This window comes from Oncorhynchus masou, chromosome 1 (assembly GCF_036934945.1).
Source record: "Oncorhynchus masou masou isolate Uvic2021 chromosome 1, UVic_Omas_1.1, whole genome shotgun sequence".
Lineage (NCBI taxonomy): Eukaryota > Metazoa > Chordata > Actinopteri > Salmoniformes > Salmonidae > Oncorhynchus > Oncorhynchus masou.
Window position 1 is genome coordinate 12,914,206 of NC_088212.1, and position 15,524 is coordinate 12,929,729.

General features: G+C 47.7%; 1 protein-coding gene across 2 annotated transcripts in view; it reads left to right on the forward strand.

Annotated features, from left to right (window-relative positions):
- Nucleotides 1–15,524, forward strand: part of LOC135517763 (SH2B adapter protein 3-like) — a 59,975-nt gene that overhangs the window by 23,831 nt on the left and 20,620 nt on the right. For both annotated transcript variants that reach the window (XM_064942391.1, XM_064942479.1), the window contains exon 3: nucleotides 14,598–14,699. In XM_064942391.1, the coding sequence (XP_064798463.1) occupies nucleotides 14,598–14,699 (102 nt within the window). The remainder of the gene's footprint in view (nucleotides 1–14,597; nucleotides 14,700–15,524) is intronic.

A 15,524-nucleotide genomic window follows, 5' to 3' on the forward strand; every position in this document is an offset into this window, starting at 1 on the left:
TTAATATTTGTAACTGTCTAAAATGTGCTAAATGCTCTGCAGTTGCTTTTTTGTTTTGCTAATTTCGTAGATAGTTGGCTATCTAGCTATTGTAAGTGGTTAGCTTCTTCCAAAATGAAGCATTTGCTTACATTTACATTACATTTAAGTCATTTAACAGACGCTCGTATCCAGAGCGACTTACAAATTGGTGAATTCACCTTCTGACATCCAGTGGAACAGCCACTTACAATAGTGCATCTAAATCATTTAAGGGGGGGGGTGAGAAGGATTACTTATCCTATCCTAGGTATTCCTTGAAGAGGTGGGGTTTCAGGTGTCTCCGGAAGGTGGTGATTGACTCTGCTGTCCTGGCATCGTGAGGGAGTTTGTTCCACCATTGGGGGACCAGAGCAGCGAACAGTTTTGACTGGGCTGAGCGGGAACTGTACTTCCTCAGTGGTAGGGAGGCGAGCAGGCTTGGTAACAGCAGAGAATCCCCTCCTGAATCAAGAGCCTTGCAGGCTAATATTTGTTTTGTGCGTGCAGCAAACTGGCAGTACTGTTTTCGAGTTATTTGTATAGTTTGGGGGGGTTGGTATAAGAAGGTCATTCCAAGGCTCATTTTGCGAATTGATTTTGAATTTTAAGACTCATTGAAGTATCAAAAATTATAATATTTGATCAATTCATTTTTGGCCTTACTGCTATTAGCTCATACAAACACAATGAATACCAGATTCACTACATAGAATAACAGATTGTCCCACAAAAAAAACTAAAGGAAGTTTGTTCTGGGTGTCTGTCCTATGTCTGAGAGATATAAGAAAGGGCATGAAACATTTTCTTTTTTTACATGTATTTAACCCCTTATTTTTGGCATTCAGTCTCCATATACAGTACATTTGGAAAGTATTCAGACCCCTTGACTTTTTCCACATTTTCCACATTTTGTTACGTTAGAACCTTATTCTAAAATTTTCCTCATCGATCTACATACAATACCCCATAATGACAAAGCAAAAACTGATTTTTAGAGAATTTAGAGAACAATAAATTGAAATATCAGATTTGCGTAAGTATTCAGACTCTTTATTCAGCACTTTGTTGAAGCACCTTTAGCAGTGATTACAGCCTCGAGTCTTGGGTATGACTCTACAAGCTTGGCACATCTGTATTTGGTGAGTTTCTCCCATTTCTTCTCTGCAGATCCTCTCGAGGTCTGTCAGGTTGGATGGGTAGCGTCGCTGCACAGCTATTTTCTGGTCTCTCCAAAGATGTTCAAGTCTGAGCTCTGGCTGGGCCACTCTAGGACATTCAGAGACTTGTCCCGAAGCCACTCCTGTGTTGTCTTGGCTGTGTGCTTAGGGTCGTTGTCCTGTTGGAATGTGAACCTTCACCCCAGTCTGAGGTCCTGAGCGCTCTGGAGCAGGATTTCATCAAGGACCTCTCTGTACTTTGCTCTGTTAATCTTTCCCTTGATCCTGACTAGTCTCCCAGTCCGCTGAAAAACATCCCCACAGCATGATGCTGCCGTCACCGTGCTTCACCGTAGGGATGGTGCCAGGTTTCCTCCAGACATGATGCTTGGCATTCAGGCCAAAGAGTTCAATCTTGGTTTCATCAGACCAGAGAATCTTGTTTCTCATGGTCTGAGTCTTTAGATGCCTTTTGGCAAACTCCAAGCAGGCTGTCATGTGCAACACCATATTTAGTAGATGTACTACAGCACCATATTTAGTAGATGTACTACAGCACCATATTTAGTAGATGTAGTACAGCACCATATTTAGTAGATGTAGTACAGCACAATACATTTCTCTCCATGTATTGGTCTGAATTCATGTTTTGGAAAAGATATGAAAGATAAACTAAAGGCTATAGTTGGATTTTGCTGAGGTCACTGTGGTTGTGTGTGTGTGTGATGCCCATGCACTGCCTGCGCATAGCATAGCAGCGACCCTGTAAATATAGTAACATTTAATTGAGGGCTATGTGTATCTGAACTACAATGGCGACGCCAGTCGGGTCATTTTGCAGAAAGAGGAAGCTGGGTGTTAGCTGATTAATTTCTTTGCATGAGAAGCTCCATAGCAGGGGAGTCTTAACTTTTTTTAAAGATGGTGTTTGTGTAGCTGATAAACTGGGCAGATAATCTGCTGTCAGATTTCACAGAAGTGCATTATTCTTATTTTTTTTTAAATGTAGGGTTAGCCTAGTTAAAGAGACGTACTGTTTGGCTCTTACTAAAAGTAGAAACCCGAAGCAGCCTTTTTAAAGAACAGAGCAGAATATGGCTCATTTTAACACATGGCTCTGGTGGTGTTATTTTTAAGAGATAGACCCTTTTGTTTAGGAGACAGCTGAGGTTCTGCCTAGGTTGCCAATGGATTAGAACACAAGGCTCTCATCCAGGACGAGATGTCTCCTGTTACCTTGCCCACGCTTTGTAATGCATTCTTGAGTAAACGGGCCCTCGTTTTTTGTTGCACGGCCTCAAAGTATGTTGTTTGATGTGTGATGGTGCCAGTGTTTGTGACTTTACAACTTAATCTTCAACACATGGTTTCAGTGTGTGTGTGTGTGTGTGTGTGTGTGTGTGTGTGTGTGTGTGTGTGTGTGTGTGTGCATGACTGTTCCCTGATGGTAATGTTCCTGTTTGGAGCTATGCACGTGTTTGTGCGTGTATATCGCATCAAGAGATGAGTAACCAAAAGTGAGAAATAGTTGCTTTCACTTTAATTGCTTGTCTTGATTTATATATTTTTTTTTTAGGCGATCTGACCAAATTCACATAGAAATGTGAGTTATAGATCTGTCCTTCTCATTGAAAGCATGTCTAAGAAGTGGTGTGTTCTATGTGCTCTATTTCTATGCTCCCCTGTCTGGTACATTCGGGTTTTGTACACCAGCTTCAAACAGCTGAAAATACAATATTTTTGGTTTTGGAAAATATATTTTACAGTGTTTTAGATGGTACAATCATTCTCAGTGGTTTAGATGGTACAATTTTTCTCTACACTATATTTGCTTGTTTGTCACACAAAAATAAATTCGAATTTTAGCTTCAAGGAAATGGCGAAGTGATTTCTGCATTGCATCTTTAAATATATATATATATAAAAACAAACACTGGGGATGTTTTTTCGGTATGCTTTATCCAGATCAAAATAATCTGTTCCCCATTTTGTTTAAAAAAATCATCTTAAGGGCAATATTGCCTAATTTTGCTTCACAGTTATTGCAGTGATAAAGATAAATTCAGGTTTAGCTTTAGTTTACTTATTGTTTGTATTTAAATCTATTACCTCTCTCTTCTTAACCCATGACAGAATGGAAAATACTTTTTACTCTGCCAAACCTCATCGCCCATCTGTGTGTTGACACGGAGTATGTTTCAAACTTACAAAGCAACATGCAGCGTTCATTTCAGTCACCCTGTGCACCACAAGTAAGAATCTGAACATGTGGCCTGTACCAGCAAAACCAGTAACTCAATTAGCACTCTCCAGTTCCAGGAAACATGATGAGTGATGAAAGAACTTGCTTTCGTACTCCCTTGTTCTTTTTAATCAACCTTAAAGCTACTCAACGTTGTACTGTCTTCGCTTTGGTTGGGCTATTGCTTTGCAACCAGTGTACCTGTTGTTTAGGCCTAGTCACTACACTTGTCATGGAACTAGGAATGTGTAGGACCTAAAAAAAAAAAAAAAGTTGCCTGAAATTGTGGGATTCGTTCCACTATTAGGCTACCGATTTTAATTAATTTATTTTTAAATTCTGCTTATAATAGGTAATTACATAGAAATAGTATTGGGCTGTTCCTAGGCCTTATTTTCCTTATGCTTTTATAAGATAAACTATTATAAGATAAGCTATTCTCATCATAAAGGCCGAGACTACTTAGTGAAAGATTATCATCCGTGAAGAGAACTCATCTTTTTACTGGAACATAGAAATCAGAACACCTGCCTCTACCGCAACGCAGATGAATGGAAACCAATTTCTGGAGGCAAACTGACCTGTTTGGTACAGTTTTCACACTACATAATTATCCACCTCAGATTACTAGAAATTAGTTTCAGTTTTCGTCACCCTCGTCTCAATATCAAGCTGTGTTTCTGCTACCAGGTTGTGTTTCTCGTAAACACCAAGCAATGTCAAACCTTGAAATGGTGGAATTATGTAAACTATACTAATGTAAACTTAAATGTAGCTGCTATTTCCCAATGCCAGAAACTCATATAATAGTAACTAAATCAGCTCTAAGGTCGGAAACAATCTCACAACCTCCCATGGCCAGCGGAATAAGGTGAGGAAATAAAAATCCATACTCACCCCTTCATATACTCATTAAAAAATGGACTTGTGGGTTAGTAGTATAGAGCAAGCTGGCAATTGCAAGCTTTGTGTGATAGAAGGGTGTAGAAACACTATACACATGTGAGTATGCCTCTATGGCCACTCAAATGAAACACTTCGCAAGACATGATGGGATACATTTGTGAAAAGGAGGCGGGTGAATTGTGCATCTACTCATCAATCTGTGAAGGCACATTTCATACTTGAGAGCTTCCATGGTATCAACAATGGAAGGAGGGCTTCAGTAAATTGTACCTTTTCAAAGTGGATGCTGTCCATACCAACAACGTGGCTTATGAAGTACACTGTCAGCCAATTGTTGCTGACAGGTGTATAAAATGGAGCACACAGCCATGCAATCTCCATAGACAAACATTGGGAGTAGAATGGCTTTGCTGAAGAGCTCAGCAACTTTCAACGTGGCACCGTCATAGGATGCCACCTTTCCAAAAAATCTGTTTGTCAAATTTCTGCCATGCTAGAGCTGCCCCGGTCAACTGTAAGTGCTGTCTGTTATTGTGAAGTGGAAGGTCGAGGAGCAACAACGGGAGCTGTGAAGTGGTAGGCCACACAAGCTCACACAACGGGACCGCTGACTCCTCGGTGGCAACACTCACTACCGAGTTCCAAACTACCTCTGGAAGCAACGTCAGCACAATAACTGTTAGTCGGGAGCTTCATGAAATGGGTTTCCATAGCCTAGCAGCCCCACACAAGCCTAAGATCATCATGCGCAATGCCAAGTGCCGGCTAGAGTGGTGTAAAGCTTGCCGCCCATTGAACTCTGGAGCAGTGGAAACGCATTCTCTGGAGTGATGACTCACGCTTTGACATCTAGCAATCCGCTGGACAAATCTCGGTTCGGCAGATGCCAGAAGAACGCTACCTACCCGAATGCATAGTGCCCACTGTAAAGTTTGGTGGAGGAGGAATAATGGTCTGGGGCTGTTTTCCATGGTTCGGGCTGGGCCCCTTTGTTCCAGTGAAGGGGAAACGTTACAGCATACAATTACATTCTAGACGATTGCGTGCTTCCAACTTTGTGGAAACAGTTTGGGAAAGGCCCATTCCTGTGTCAGCATGAGGATTCCCCCGTGCATGAAGTGAAGTCCATACAGAAATGGTTTGTTGAGATCTATGTGGAAGAACTTGACTGGCCTGCACAGATCCCTGACCTCAACCCCATCAAGCACCTTTGGAATGAATTGGAATGCCGACTGAGAGCCAGGCCTTATTGCCCAACATCAGTGCCCGACCTCACTAATGCTTTTGTGGCTGAATGGAAGCCACTGCAATGTTACAACATCTAGTGGAAAGCCTTCCCAGAAGATGCTGTTGTAGTTCATCCCCCCTTTGCTGCTATATGTTAATGCCCATGATTTTGGAATGAGATGTTCGACGAGCAGGTGTCTGCAGACAGGCAGGCATATGAGTGTATTATCTCCTGAGGAACACTTGGCCTAAATGTAGCCTAATGTAATGGCAAAGTATTGTTTTGGAGTTGACTCTGCTGTGTGTTTGTGTAGGCTGGTGTGTCAGAAAGCCAGAGAGCAACAGTTAACACACTGACAGTGTCTGTGTGCAAAGGACAACGTGTGGTTTATGTTGCTTCTTGATGTGCTAAATGAGATGGATGGCTTTCCGCCATTTAAAAAAAAAAAAAAAAATGTAATTGAGCTTCTTAGCTTAGGATGTGTCCCAAATGCTATGGGCCCTGGTCAAAAGTAGTGTGCTATATAGGGATTAGGTGCATTTGGGAAGCAGACTTTGTAGATAGGCAAGTATTATCCGGTGTAAATAGGTCTTTGGGGCGATGCACAATTGGCCTAGCGTAGTCCGGGTTAGGGAGGGCTAGGCCGGTAGGGATATCCTTGTCTCATCGCGACTAGCGACTACTGTGGCGGGCTGGGTGCAGTGCGTGCTAACCAAGGTCACCAGGTGCATGGTGTTACCTCCGACACGTTGGTGAGGCTGGCTTCCGGGTTGGATGTGCCCTGTGTTAAGAAGCAGTGGTTGGGTTGTGTTTCGGAGGACGTATGGCTTTCGACCTTCGTCTCTATTTTGAGACAAGATAGTAACTACTAACAATTTGGATACCATGAAATTGGGGGGAAAATTTAAAAAATAAATATATATTTTTTTTTAAAGTAGGTCTTAATGTAACCTGCAATGCTTCTGTCAGAATTTTGTGTGCTGTCTGGTGCATGACGCAGCCGATTTTGTTTTTGGTTATTTAACAGAATGAGGAATTAGCATGCTTGACTCCAATAGTTCTTAATAATACAAAGTATTTTAGGTACAGGGTTCAAAAGACAAACTGAAAAAGAAAAACCCACATTCACTGTCGCCTAATAGTATTTGCTGTTGCTAAAAGACATTAACATGCAGAGGTCAATCTAGCAGTCAACGCTTACAAAGGCTGTTTCCACAACATGTCCATTTGATTGAAAAATATGCATAAAAATCTAAAGACTAAATTAGCCCAATCTCCTTACACTGACCTCGGGACCAAGAACCCCGAATCAAGTAGGAAACATCCAGTAGCTGAGAGGAGCTCCCAGTTTTCAGTTCTGATCACAGGGAAAGAACTTAGCCCAAAATAGTTTGTTGTTGTTTAGACTACCTTTTTTTCTTCTCTCTCTCTGCCTATTTGTTTTGTACCCCATCCTGTCTCTTACAGTACGTACACTCAAAATGGTTGAATAGAAGAAGGGTGGGGAAAAAATGTTCGTCAAGGTGACACAGAAAATGTAGAAGAGTCGATAGGAAGTCAAGTGGTTACCGTAGTCATGCAGAGTAGTGCTTGTTTGTTTTAAACCTTTCACTGGCTTTGATGCCCTGTGTGCGTGTATGCGCCTCTGTTGTGGGTAACAATGCTTATCTCTCTGTGATGAACCTGTAACCACAGTGTTAGTGCACCTGACCTTGCTCAGTTGCTTGTGGAAAGCCCCTTAGGGGAGCGACGTCTGTCATCTCTCTGGAACATCTCTTTCCTCTGGTCATTTTCTCATTTTGTCACCTTTCCCCTCTCTCATTTCTCCCTTTGCCTGTCTTTTCATCCCCCTCCCCTGCTCCTCTTTCTCTAATTGTCCCTTTTGCTCTGGCCCCCTAACCCCGTGTGTGTGTGTGTGTGTGTGTGTGTGTGTGTGTGTGTGTATGAGAGACACGTGGTTCACTGTCTTCAGTGGACCTATGTGAATGCCTGTTCTGCCTGAATGGCTTTTCACAGAGCCAAGGCCAGTGTACACGGACAAGTGACGGGCGTGCAGGCAGACGGAGTGGTGGGCGAAGAGAAGGGCGGGCAGGCAGACGGAGTGGCAGGCAGACAGACGGAGTGGCGGGCGGGCAGACGGACGGACGGGCGGGCGGGCAGACAGTGGCAGACGGGCGGGCGGGCGGGCAGCCAGAGTGGCAGGCAGACGGACAGGCGGGCGGGCAGCCAGAGTGGCAGGCGGGCGGACGGACGGGCGGGCGGGCAGAGTGGCAGGCAGACGGAGTGGTGGGCGAAGAGAAGGGCGGGCAGGCAGACAGTGGCAGACGGGCGGGCGGGCAGCCAGAGTGGCAGGCGGACGGGCGGGCGGGCAGCCAGAGTGGCAGGCAGACGGACGGGCGGGCGGGCAGCCAGAGTGGCAGGCGGGCGGACGGACGGGCGGGCAGAGTGGCAGGCAGACGGGCGGGCGGGCGGGCAGCCAGAGTGGCAGGCGGGCGGACGGACGGGTGGGCAGCCAAAGTGGCAGGCAGACGGGCGGGCAGCCAAAGTGGCAGGCAGGCGGGCGGGCAGGCAGGCAGGCAGACGGACGGGCGGGCAGCCAGAGTGGCAAGCGGACAGACGGACGGGCGGGCAGCCAGAGTGACGGACGGGCGGGCGGGCAGCCAGAGTGGCAGGCAGACGGACGGGCCGGCGGGCCGGCAGCCAGCCAGAGTGGCAGGCAGACGGGCGGGCGGATGGGCAGCCAGAATGGGAGGCAGGCGGGCGGGCAGCCAGCCAGCCAGTGTGGTAGGCAGACGGACGGGCCGGCGGGCAGCCAGCCAGAGTGGCAGGCAGGCGGGCGGGAGGATGGGCAGCCAGAGTGGCGGGCGGGCGGGGGCCGGGCGGCGGACAGCCAGAGGGCGGGCGGGCGGGCGGGCGGACAGCCAGAGTGGCGGGCGGGCGGGCGGTGGCGGGCGGGCGGGCGGACAGCCAGAGTGGCGGGCGGGCGGGCGGACAGCCAGAGTGGCGGGCGGGCGGGCGGACAGCCAGAGTGGCGGGCGGGCGGGCGGACAGCCAGAGTGGCGGGCGGGCGGGCGGACAGCCAGAGTGGCGGGCGGACGGGCGGGCAGCCAGGGAGGGCGGGCACGGGCGGGCAGCCAGAGTGGCGGGCGGACGGGGCGGGCAGCCGGGCGGGCGGGCAGCCAGAGTGGCGGGCGGGCGGGCAGCCGGGCGGGGGCAGCCAGAGTGGCGGGGCGGACGGACGGGCAGCCAGAGTGGCGGGCGGGCGGCCGGCCGGGGCGGGCGGGGGCGGAGTGGCGGGCGGGCGGGGGGGGCGGCCAGAGTGGCAGGCGGGCGGGCGGGCGGCCAGAGTGGCAGGCGGGCGGGCGGACGGGCGGGCGGGCGGGCAGCCAGCCAGAGTGGCAGGCGGGCGGGCGGACGGGCAGCCAGCCAGAGTGGCAGGCGGGCGGGCAGCCAAAGTGGCAGGCAGACGAGCGGGCGGACGGACGGACGGGCGGGCGGGCGGGCAGCCAGAGTGGCAGGCAGACGGACGGGCGAGCAGCCAGAGTGGCAGGCAGGCGGACGGACGGACGGGCGGGCGGGCAGCCAGCCAGCCAGAGTGGCAGGCAGACGGGCGGGCGGTTGGGCAGCCAGAATGGCAGGCGGGCGGACGGGCGGGCGGACAGCCAGAGTGGCAGGCAGGCGGGCGGGCAGCCAGAGTGGCAGGCAGACGGGCGGGCGGGCAGCCAGCCAGCCAGAGTGGCAGGCGGGCGGGCAGCCAAAGTGGCAGGCGGACGGGCGGGCGGGCAGCCAGAGTGGCAGGCGGACGGGCGGTCAGGCGGACGGACGGGCGGGCGGGCGGGCAGCCAGAGTGGCGGGCAGCCAGAGTGGCGGGCAGCCAGAGTGGCAGGCAGACAGACGGGCCGGCGGGCGGGCAGCCAGCCAGAGTGGCAGGCAGACGGGCGGGCGGATGGGCAGCCAGAATGGCGGGCGGGCAGCCAGAGTGGCAGGCAGACAGACGGGTGCCTTTCCAATTAATGTCCAATCAATTGAATTTACCACAGGTGGACTCCCATAGAGTTGAAGAAACATCTCAAGGGTGATCAATGGAAACAGGATGCACCTGAACTCAATTTCGAGTCTCATTGCAAAGGGTCTGAATACTTATGTAATTGAGGTATTTCTCTTTTTTTTTTTTTACATTTCTAAACTTTTATTGTGTAGATTGATAAGAACAAATTGTATTTAATCCATTTTAGAATAAGGCTGTCACGTAACAAAATGTGGAAAAGGTGAAGGGGTCTGAATACTTTCCGAATGCACTGTATGGAACACACACACACGGATTTGATGGGGAGGGGGTTGGGGTGAAGCTCCATGTCTGTGGCCTAAAACAGCTCACACCCTAGCCCCAGTCTCTGAGGATCTCAAGACCCAAGGCTCAATGTTAGACAGTAACAGGAAACACTATTCTGTTTCACTTTCTCACCTCTATACATTTCTCAGTAGCAGGGGCTCTCGAGTGTTTCGGTGAAACTGCGGTTGTATTTCCAAGAGCAGGGCCAAAGGTCAGACTGACTGACGTTGTCATTTTCCTGATGTTACACCTTCAGTGGAATGACTTCCAGACCAGAGTGGCTGTAATATTTTTAGCTGCATAGGCAAGCTATTATTACCATTTGAAATTGCAAGATAATTGACACACAAGTCCGACTAGAAAAATGGTCTTGTTTGTATTGCCTATGCAGCCTGTTAGTATCTCTTTCCTATTGGCTGCTCTGTTTCCTAGAAACCTGTCATTTCTCAGTTTAATGATAGTGCTGCTGTCCCCACATCCTTGATGATGTCATATCTAGCTAGATCTGGTTCATATGGCGTTATCACCGTACTTGCCGCTGCTCTCCTCAGACTGCTCACAACCGAGAACAGCACGCTCTCTTTCCTGTGACACTTCTGAGGATTTCAGTTCCACTGTAGGGTTGTTTGATAAACCTGCTTCACCATAAAGATGCCGAGCTGGGTGTAAAGTCAAAAGGCAACCACCAAGGCTGATTAGCGTGTGGTCTAGGCCAGGGATCATCAACTAGATTCAGGAGTGGGTGGTCAGGGGGCCGGAACATAATTACAAATCATTTGTAGGTTGCAGATTGACTACAAGAACCACAAACCGATATATTTGACTCGAGCATAATCATTTCAGAATGTTTATACAGCCATGTGTTTCTGTTATGCGTGGAAATACTTGAACAGATTTACAAAATGGAAATCACTTGTGGCTGATTTCCTGGTGATTTTACAGTCTTATGTACAACAATGAAATTTCAACCCACATTTTTTTGTCTATTTTTTTTTAGTTGTTTGTTGTCAGAACTTGGGGATGGAATAAAACCACCGGTGGGCCACCAGTTGTGGAACCCTGACCAAGGCCTCCTATAGTACAGAATGTAATGTGTGGATGTGGAACAGGGACTATTATACAATATCAAATTATGAATCACCAAATGAAATCTCAACCCAATAACTGTAGCGTATGAAGATCCTCCTGTATTGAGTAGTGTGTTATGTTTGTGTATTTGTACTGATGGGGAGCTGGAGGGTAGCATTTGGGAAGTCTCTGGAGAGGGTCCTGATGATGATGATGATGACCCCAGGATCAGTGTAATGTTGGTGCAAAGCATGCTGGGAATCCTGCCCAGGGTGGACAGTGTCAGCTGTGAATATTTGTATTTGCTTTGCCACACATCTGTGGGTTATATTGTCAATTTTCTCCAACCATATTACCAAATGTTGTGTGTGTGTATGTGTGACTAAAGCTGAAACACGATTGTGAATGACTAAGATTGAAAGTGACCAGTGAGAAGTGAAATGGAATCGGAGGGCGTCACAAGTAGACCTCTGTAAATTTCCCCTGTATTCCACTCAGTGTCATATTGAGCTTTAAAGGTGCCATCTGCAAACAACAGCAAAGGCACCGCCCCACTGTTTTGGTAAACAGCTGATCTCTGAGATGAGATGTTGTTGGGATGGTCACTGAATGAGTAGCATGAGACGTTTTGCTTCACATCAAACTGTTGTGCTGCATCTCTCCCTCTTTGCTTTTCCCTTGTGGCTCAGTGGCTCAGGGCATACCTTATTAAGTACACTAAAATGCTCTAAACAAGCTCCAAGAGGGACAAACAATTTGGATGCGTTGTGTATACAGTCAAGGAGATGGCGTCAAGCGTTTCGAAGCAGACGGCTAACCAAATATGGCATTTGTCCAACATTTAGTTTTCACAGGCTTCCAGTGGCGTCACCCTACCAAAGCGTTCCTGTCACTAACTCTCAATACATCAGTCAGATGTAGCCTATCTGATGCTGTGTCCTGTTTCTTTTAAAGGTTGAAGAGCTCTGGAGTTTTTGTTTATGCTAGACCTTCGCTACATTTATTTGCCAATCTGTTCCACTTGTTTGAAAGTGTCAGTTTTAGTTGACATAGCCAAGCTATGGAGTGTCCACTGAACCACCGGTACATTTGTTTGTCAGTACACAGGCTCGGATCTGGGGTGTATCATATTTGTGTAGGCCTAATTTATGATCGTGTGTGCGTACTCGCCCACCCGCCCAGTGGAGTGCTGTCTCTGTGTAATGAGTCAGTGCAGTGCCAGTGGGTGGTGCAGCAAACTGGAAAGAGACCTGGTATTAATCTAAACGGGGAGATTCCTTCCTTCCATGACCACGTTTCCATCCACAGGCTTTATGCGAGTAAAGTCATGCAGTATACAGTGCATTCGGGGAAAGTATTCAGACCCCTTTTTCCACATTTTGTTACGTTACAGCCTTATTCTAAAATAGTTGTTTTCCCTCATCAATCTACACACAATACCCCATAATGACAGAGCAAAAACGTAAATTACATTTACATAATTATTCAGACCCTTTACTCAGTACTTTGTTGAAGCACCTTTGGCAGTGATTACAGCCTCGAGTCTTCTTGGGTATGACGCTACGAGCTTGGCACACTTGTATCTGGGGAGTTTCTCCCATTCTTCTCTGCAGATCGTCTCAAGCTCTGTCAGGTTGGATGGATGGGAGCGTCGCTGCACAACAATTTTCAGGTCTCTCCAGAGACGTTTGATCGGGTTCAGGTCGGGTGGTGAAGTGCACGATATGAGCCTGATGCTCCTTTCCAATAAATATCCAGAGTCTTATTCTGGTGACATGTTGATCAATGATTAAAAATATTCTCGCTGTTATCCATTTTAATCTCAAGTCTACCCACAGTGTATCTGCCAACTGTTGGCCATGTGCCAAGACCAGAGGAGGCACATTTGCTTTGCTTTTTAATGCAGCAGCAGTTTTGTCACAATCTGTATTGTTAGAAATGCAACGGAAACACATTTTTATTTGCTACATGAAAAACTAAAACTCACTTTTTACATTTATTTTTATTTTTATCTGCAACAAGTCAGTTTGGTGAAAACACCACTGATGGGAAAATGCACATTTTCTTTATGCAGATTTTAGGATATTTGCATGAAAATCTCACCAATTGGATGGAAATCTAGCTACTGAGTCAAATACTTCTAATTTCTCCTTAAAGCTGTTGGGAGGAACAATGGCTCCATGTGATTCATTCATACTAAGACTCATGAGGACAGGAAACGAGGGGGAAAGGAATCTCCTTTTGATGTGCCCAACCTGTCTGGGATAAGCATGGCCTGTGTTCCTAATGGCACCCTATTCCCTAAGTAGTGCACTCCTTTTCAGCAGGGCCCATAGGCCTCTGGTCAAAAGTAGTGCACTAAATAGGTAATAGGGTGTAATTTAGGACGCACCCATAGACATTTCATCGGCTCACACAGTGTCACAGGGTCACACTCATCCGCCTCAGCCCTCTGGAATCCACCCGTTTTTTCTCTCCCCCGCTCTCCTTTGTCCCCCGCTCTCCTTTGTCCCCCGCTGTCCTTTCTCCCCCATCTTATACTGTCTCGCTCATTTCCTTTCCGTCAGCCAGCATGTGGAACAGCTCACACATGACACACAACAGCAGAACTATCATCAGCGACGAGCACTTTCCTTCTGCCCATTTTCTCCTGAAAGAACAGTGAGGAGATTAATTTTCAAAGGTGACCTTTGCCCTGTCATCCCATGGGGCTGTTGATGACTGGCCTCCCCTCCTCCCTCTGAGCTGGGCTGGAGACTGTGAGTGTGTTCCCGGAGGAGCAGCCTTCCTCTCTGGGTCTCTCCATTCTGAACCGGGCCTGGCCTGGAGGGAAGGAGTCCTGGCGCTCAGCCAAGAGAGTTCCACTGAGGGATACTCCAGGGGAAGAGCCAAGTTGGATTTTCAACAGCAAAGACTTGTACACACAGGAACACGTACTTTAGACACTCTGACACTGAGAAATACCGACACACACACACACACAGCCTGCATGTCCCAGTGGTTTTGCGTTTCCCACTAGTTCCTCCACCATCTGGATCCCCTCTCCATCTAGTTTTGGAGGTCTTGTTGGAGAGTGCTGTAGAGCGAAAGGAAAACAACATCAAAACAGCAATAGATCACATGAATGCATCCTGATATGTCGACTCCCTAAAAAACAAAAACACAAACTAACGCTCCTCACCACAAACACTCAGTCAAATGTTCAAGTAAAGCAGAAGCAAACTGTATCTAGAAACGTCTCTTAATGTGCCACAAACACACTAGTATGACGTGGTTTTTGCGTCGAAGCGGATGTGGTGAGTTACTGGAACAGAGTGGTGTTTGAGGTGGTGTGTTACTGGAACAGAGTGGTGTTTGAGGTGGTGTGTTACTGGAACAGAGTGGTGTTTGAGGTGGTGTGTTACTGGAACAGAGTGGTGTTTGAGGTGGTGTGTTACTGGAACAGAGTGGTGTTTGAGGTGGTGTGTTACCGGAACAGAGTGGTGTTTGAGGTGGTGTGTTACCGGAACAGAGTGGTGTTTGAGGTGGTGTGTTACCGGAACAGAGTGGTGTTTGAGGGGTCTAGGACACGACGTGCTGTAACAATGTCTGCTTGATCTCGGACCCTGTCTCTCTCTCTATCTCTATCTCTGTGTCCTCCAGGGCTCCAGTCCTAAACTGACAGCACGTTGCTCAGACATCCTGGAGATCCGCCGCTGCAACTGTCTGGAGATGCCGGACAACACAAACACGTTTGTTCTAAAGGTGAGGAAGAGGAGAGACCCTCTCCCTGTTGTTGGTGATCTAGCGTCATGCCTCATTTCTTGTCCTTTTCTCAACATCGCCTATTCACACACACAACCATACAGCCGAGCCAGTCTGTTCTCTGTCCAAAAGCACTCCTGTGGATTTATAGTGAGCATTGAGCTTCCACATGAATTGCGCACACACACACACACACACACACACGTAGTAATATGGCTTCTAGCTCCTAAGCAACTTTTCAGTATTTTTCTTTCATTATTAGGCCTGAATATTTTTTGGTGTGTTATTACATACAGCCAGAAATAAGAGCGGCGGTAACTCACCAGCGTTACTACTAGGAATACTATATTACCAAATTGGATCCTTTGTTTCGTACCCCCAGGGAAATTGAACTTATTCCAGAGGCTGCTCCAAACACCACTGACGGAGAAGAGGTATTCAGAGTGGACTTCTAGTCCGACTCAGGAGGCGTGCACACCATCCACCGCTTCAGAGTATATATAGTCTCTGGATAATAAAGTAGCCGAGCTCAGGGCGAGGATCTCCTTCCAGAGAGACATCAGTGATTGTAACACACTCTGTTTCACGGAAACATGGCTCTCTAGGGATGATATACTGTCCCCGTCCATACAGCCTGCTGGGTTCTCAGTACATCGCGCAGACAGGAATAAAGAACTCTCCGAAGAGAGAAAGGCGGGGGGGTAGGTTTTATGATTAACTACTCATGATGTTTCTGTATGTTATGATAATCACAAGTCCTTTTGTTCACCCGACCAAGAATACCTCACAATCAAATACCGACTGTATTACCTCACAAGATAATTC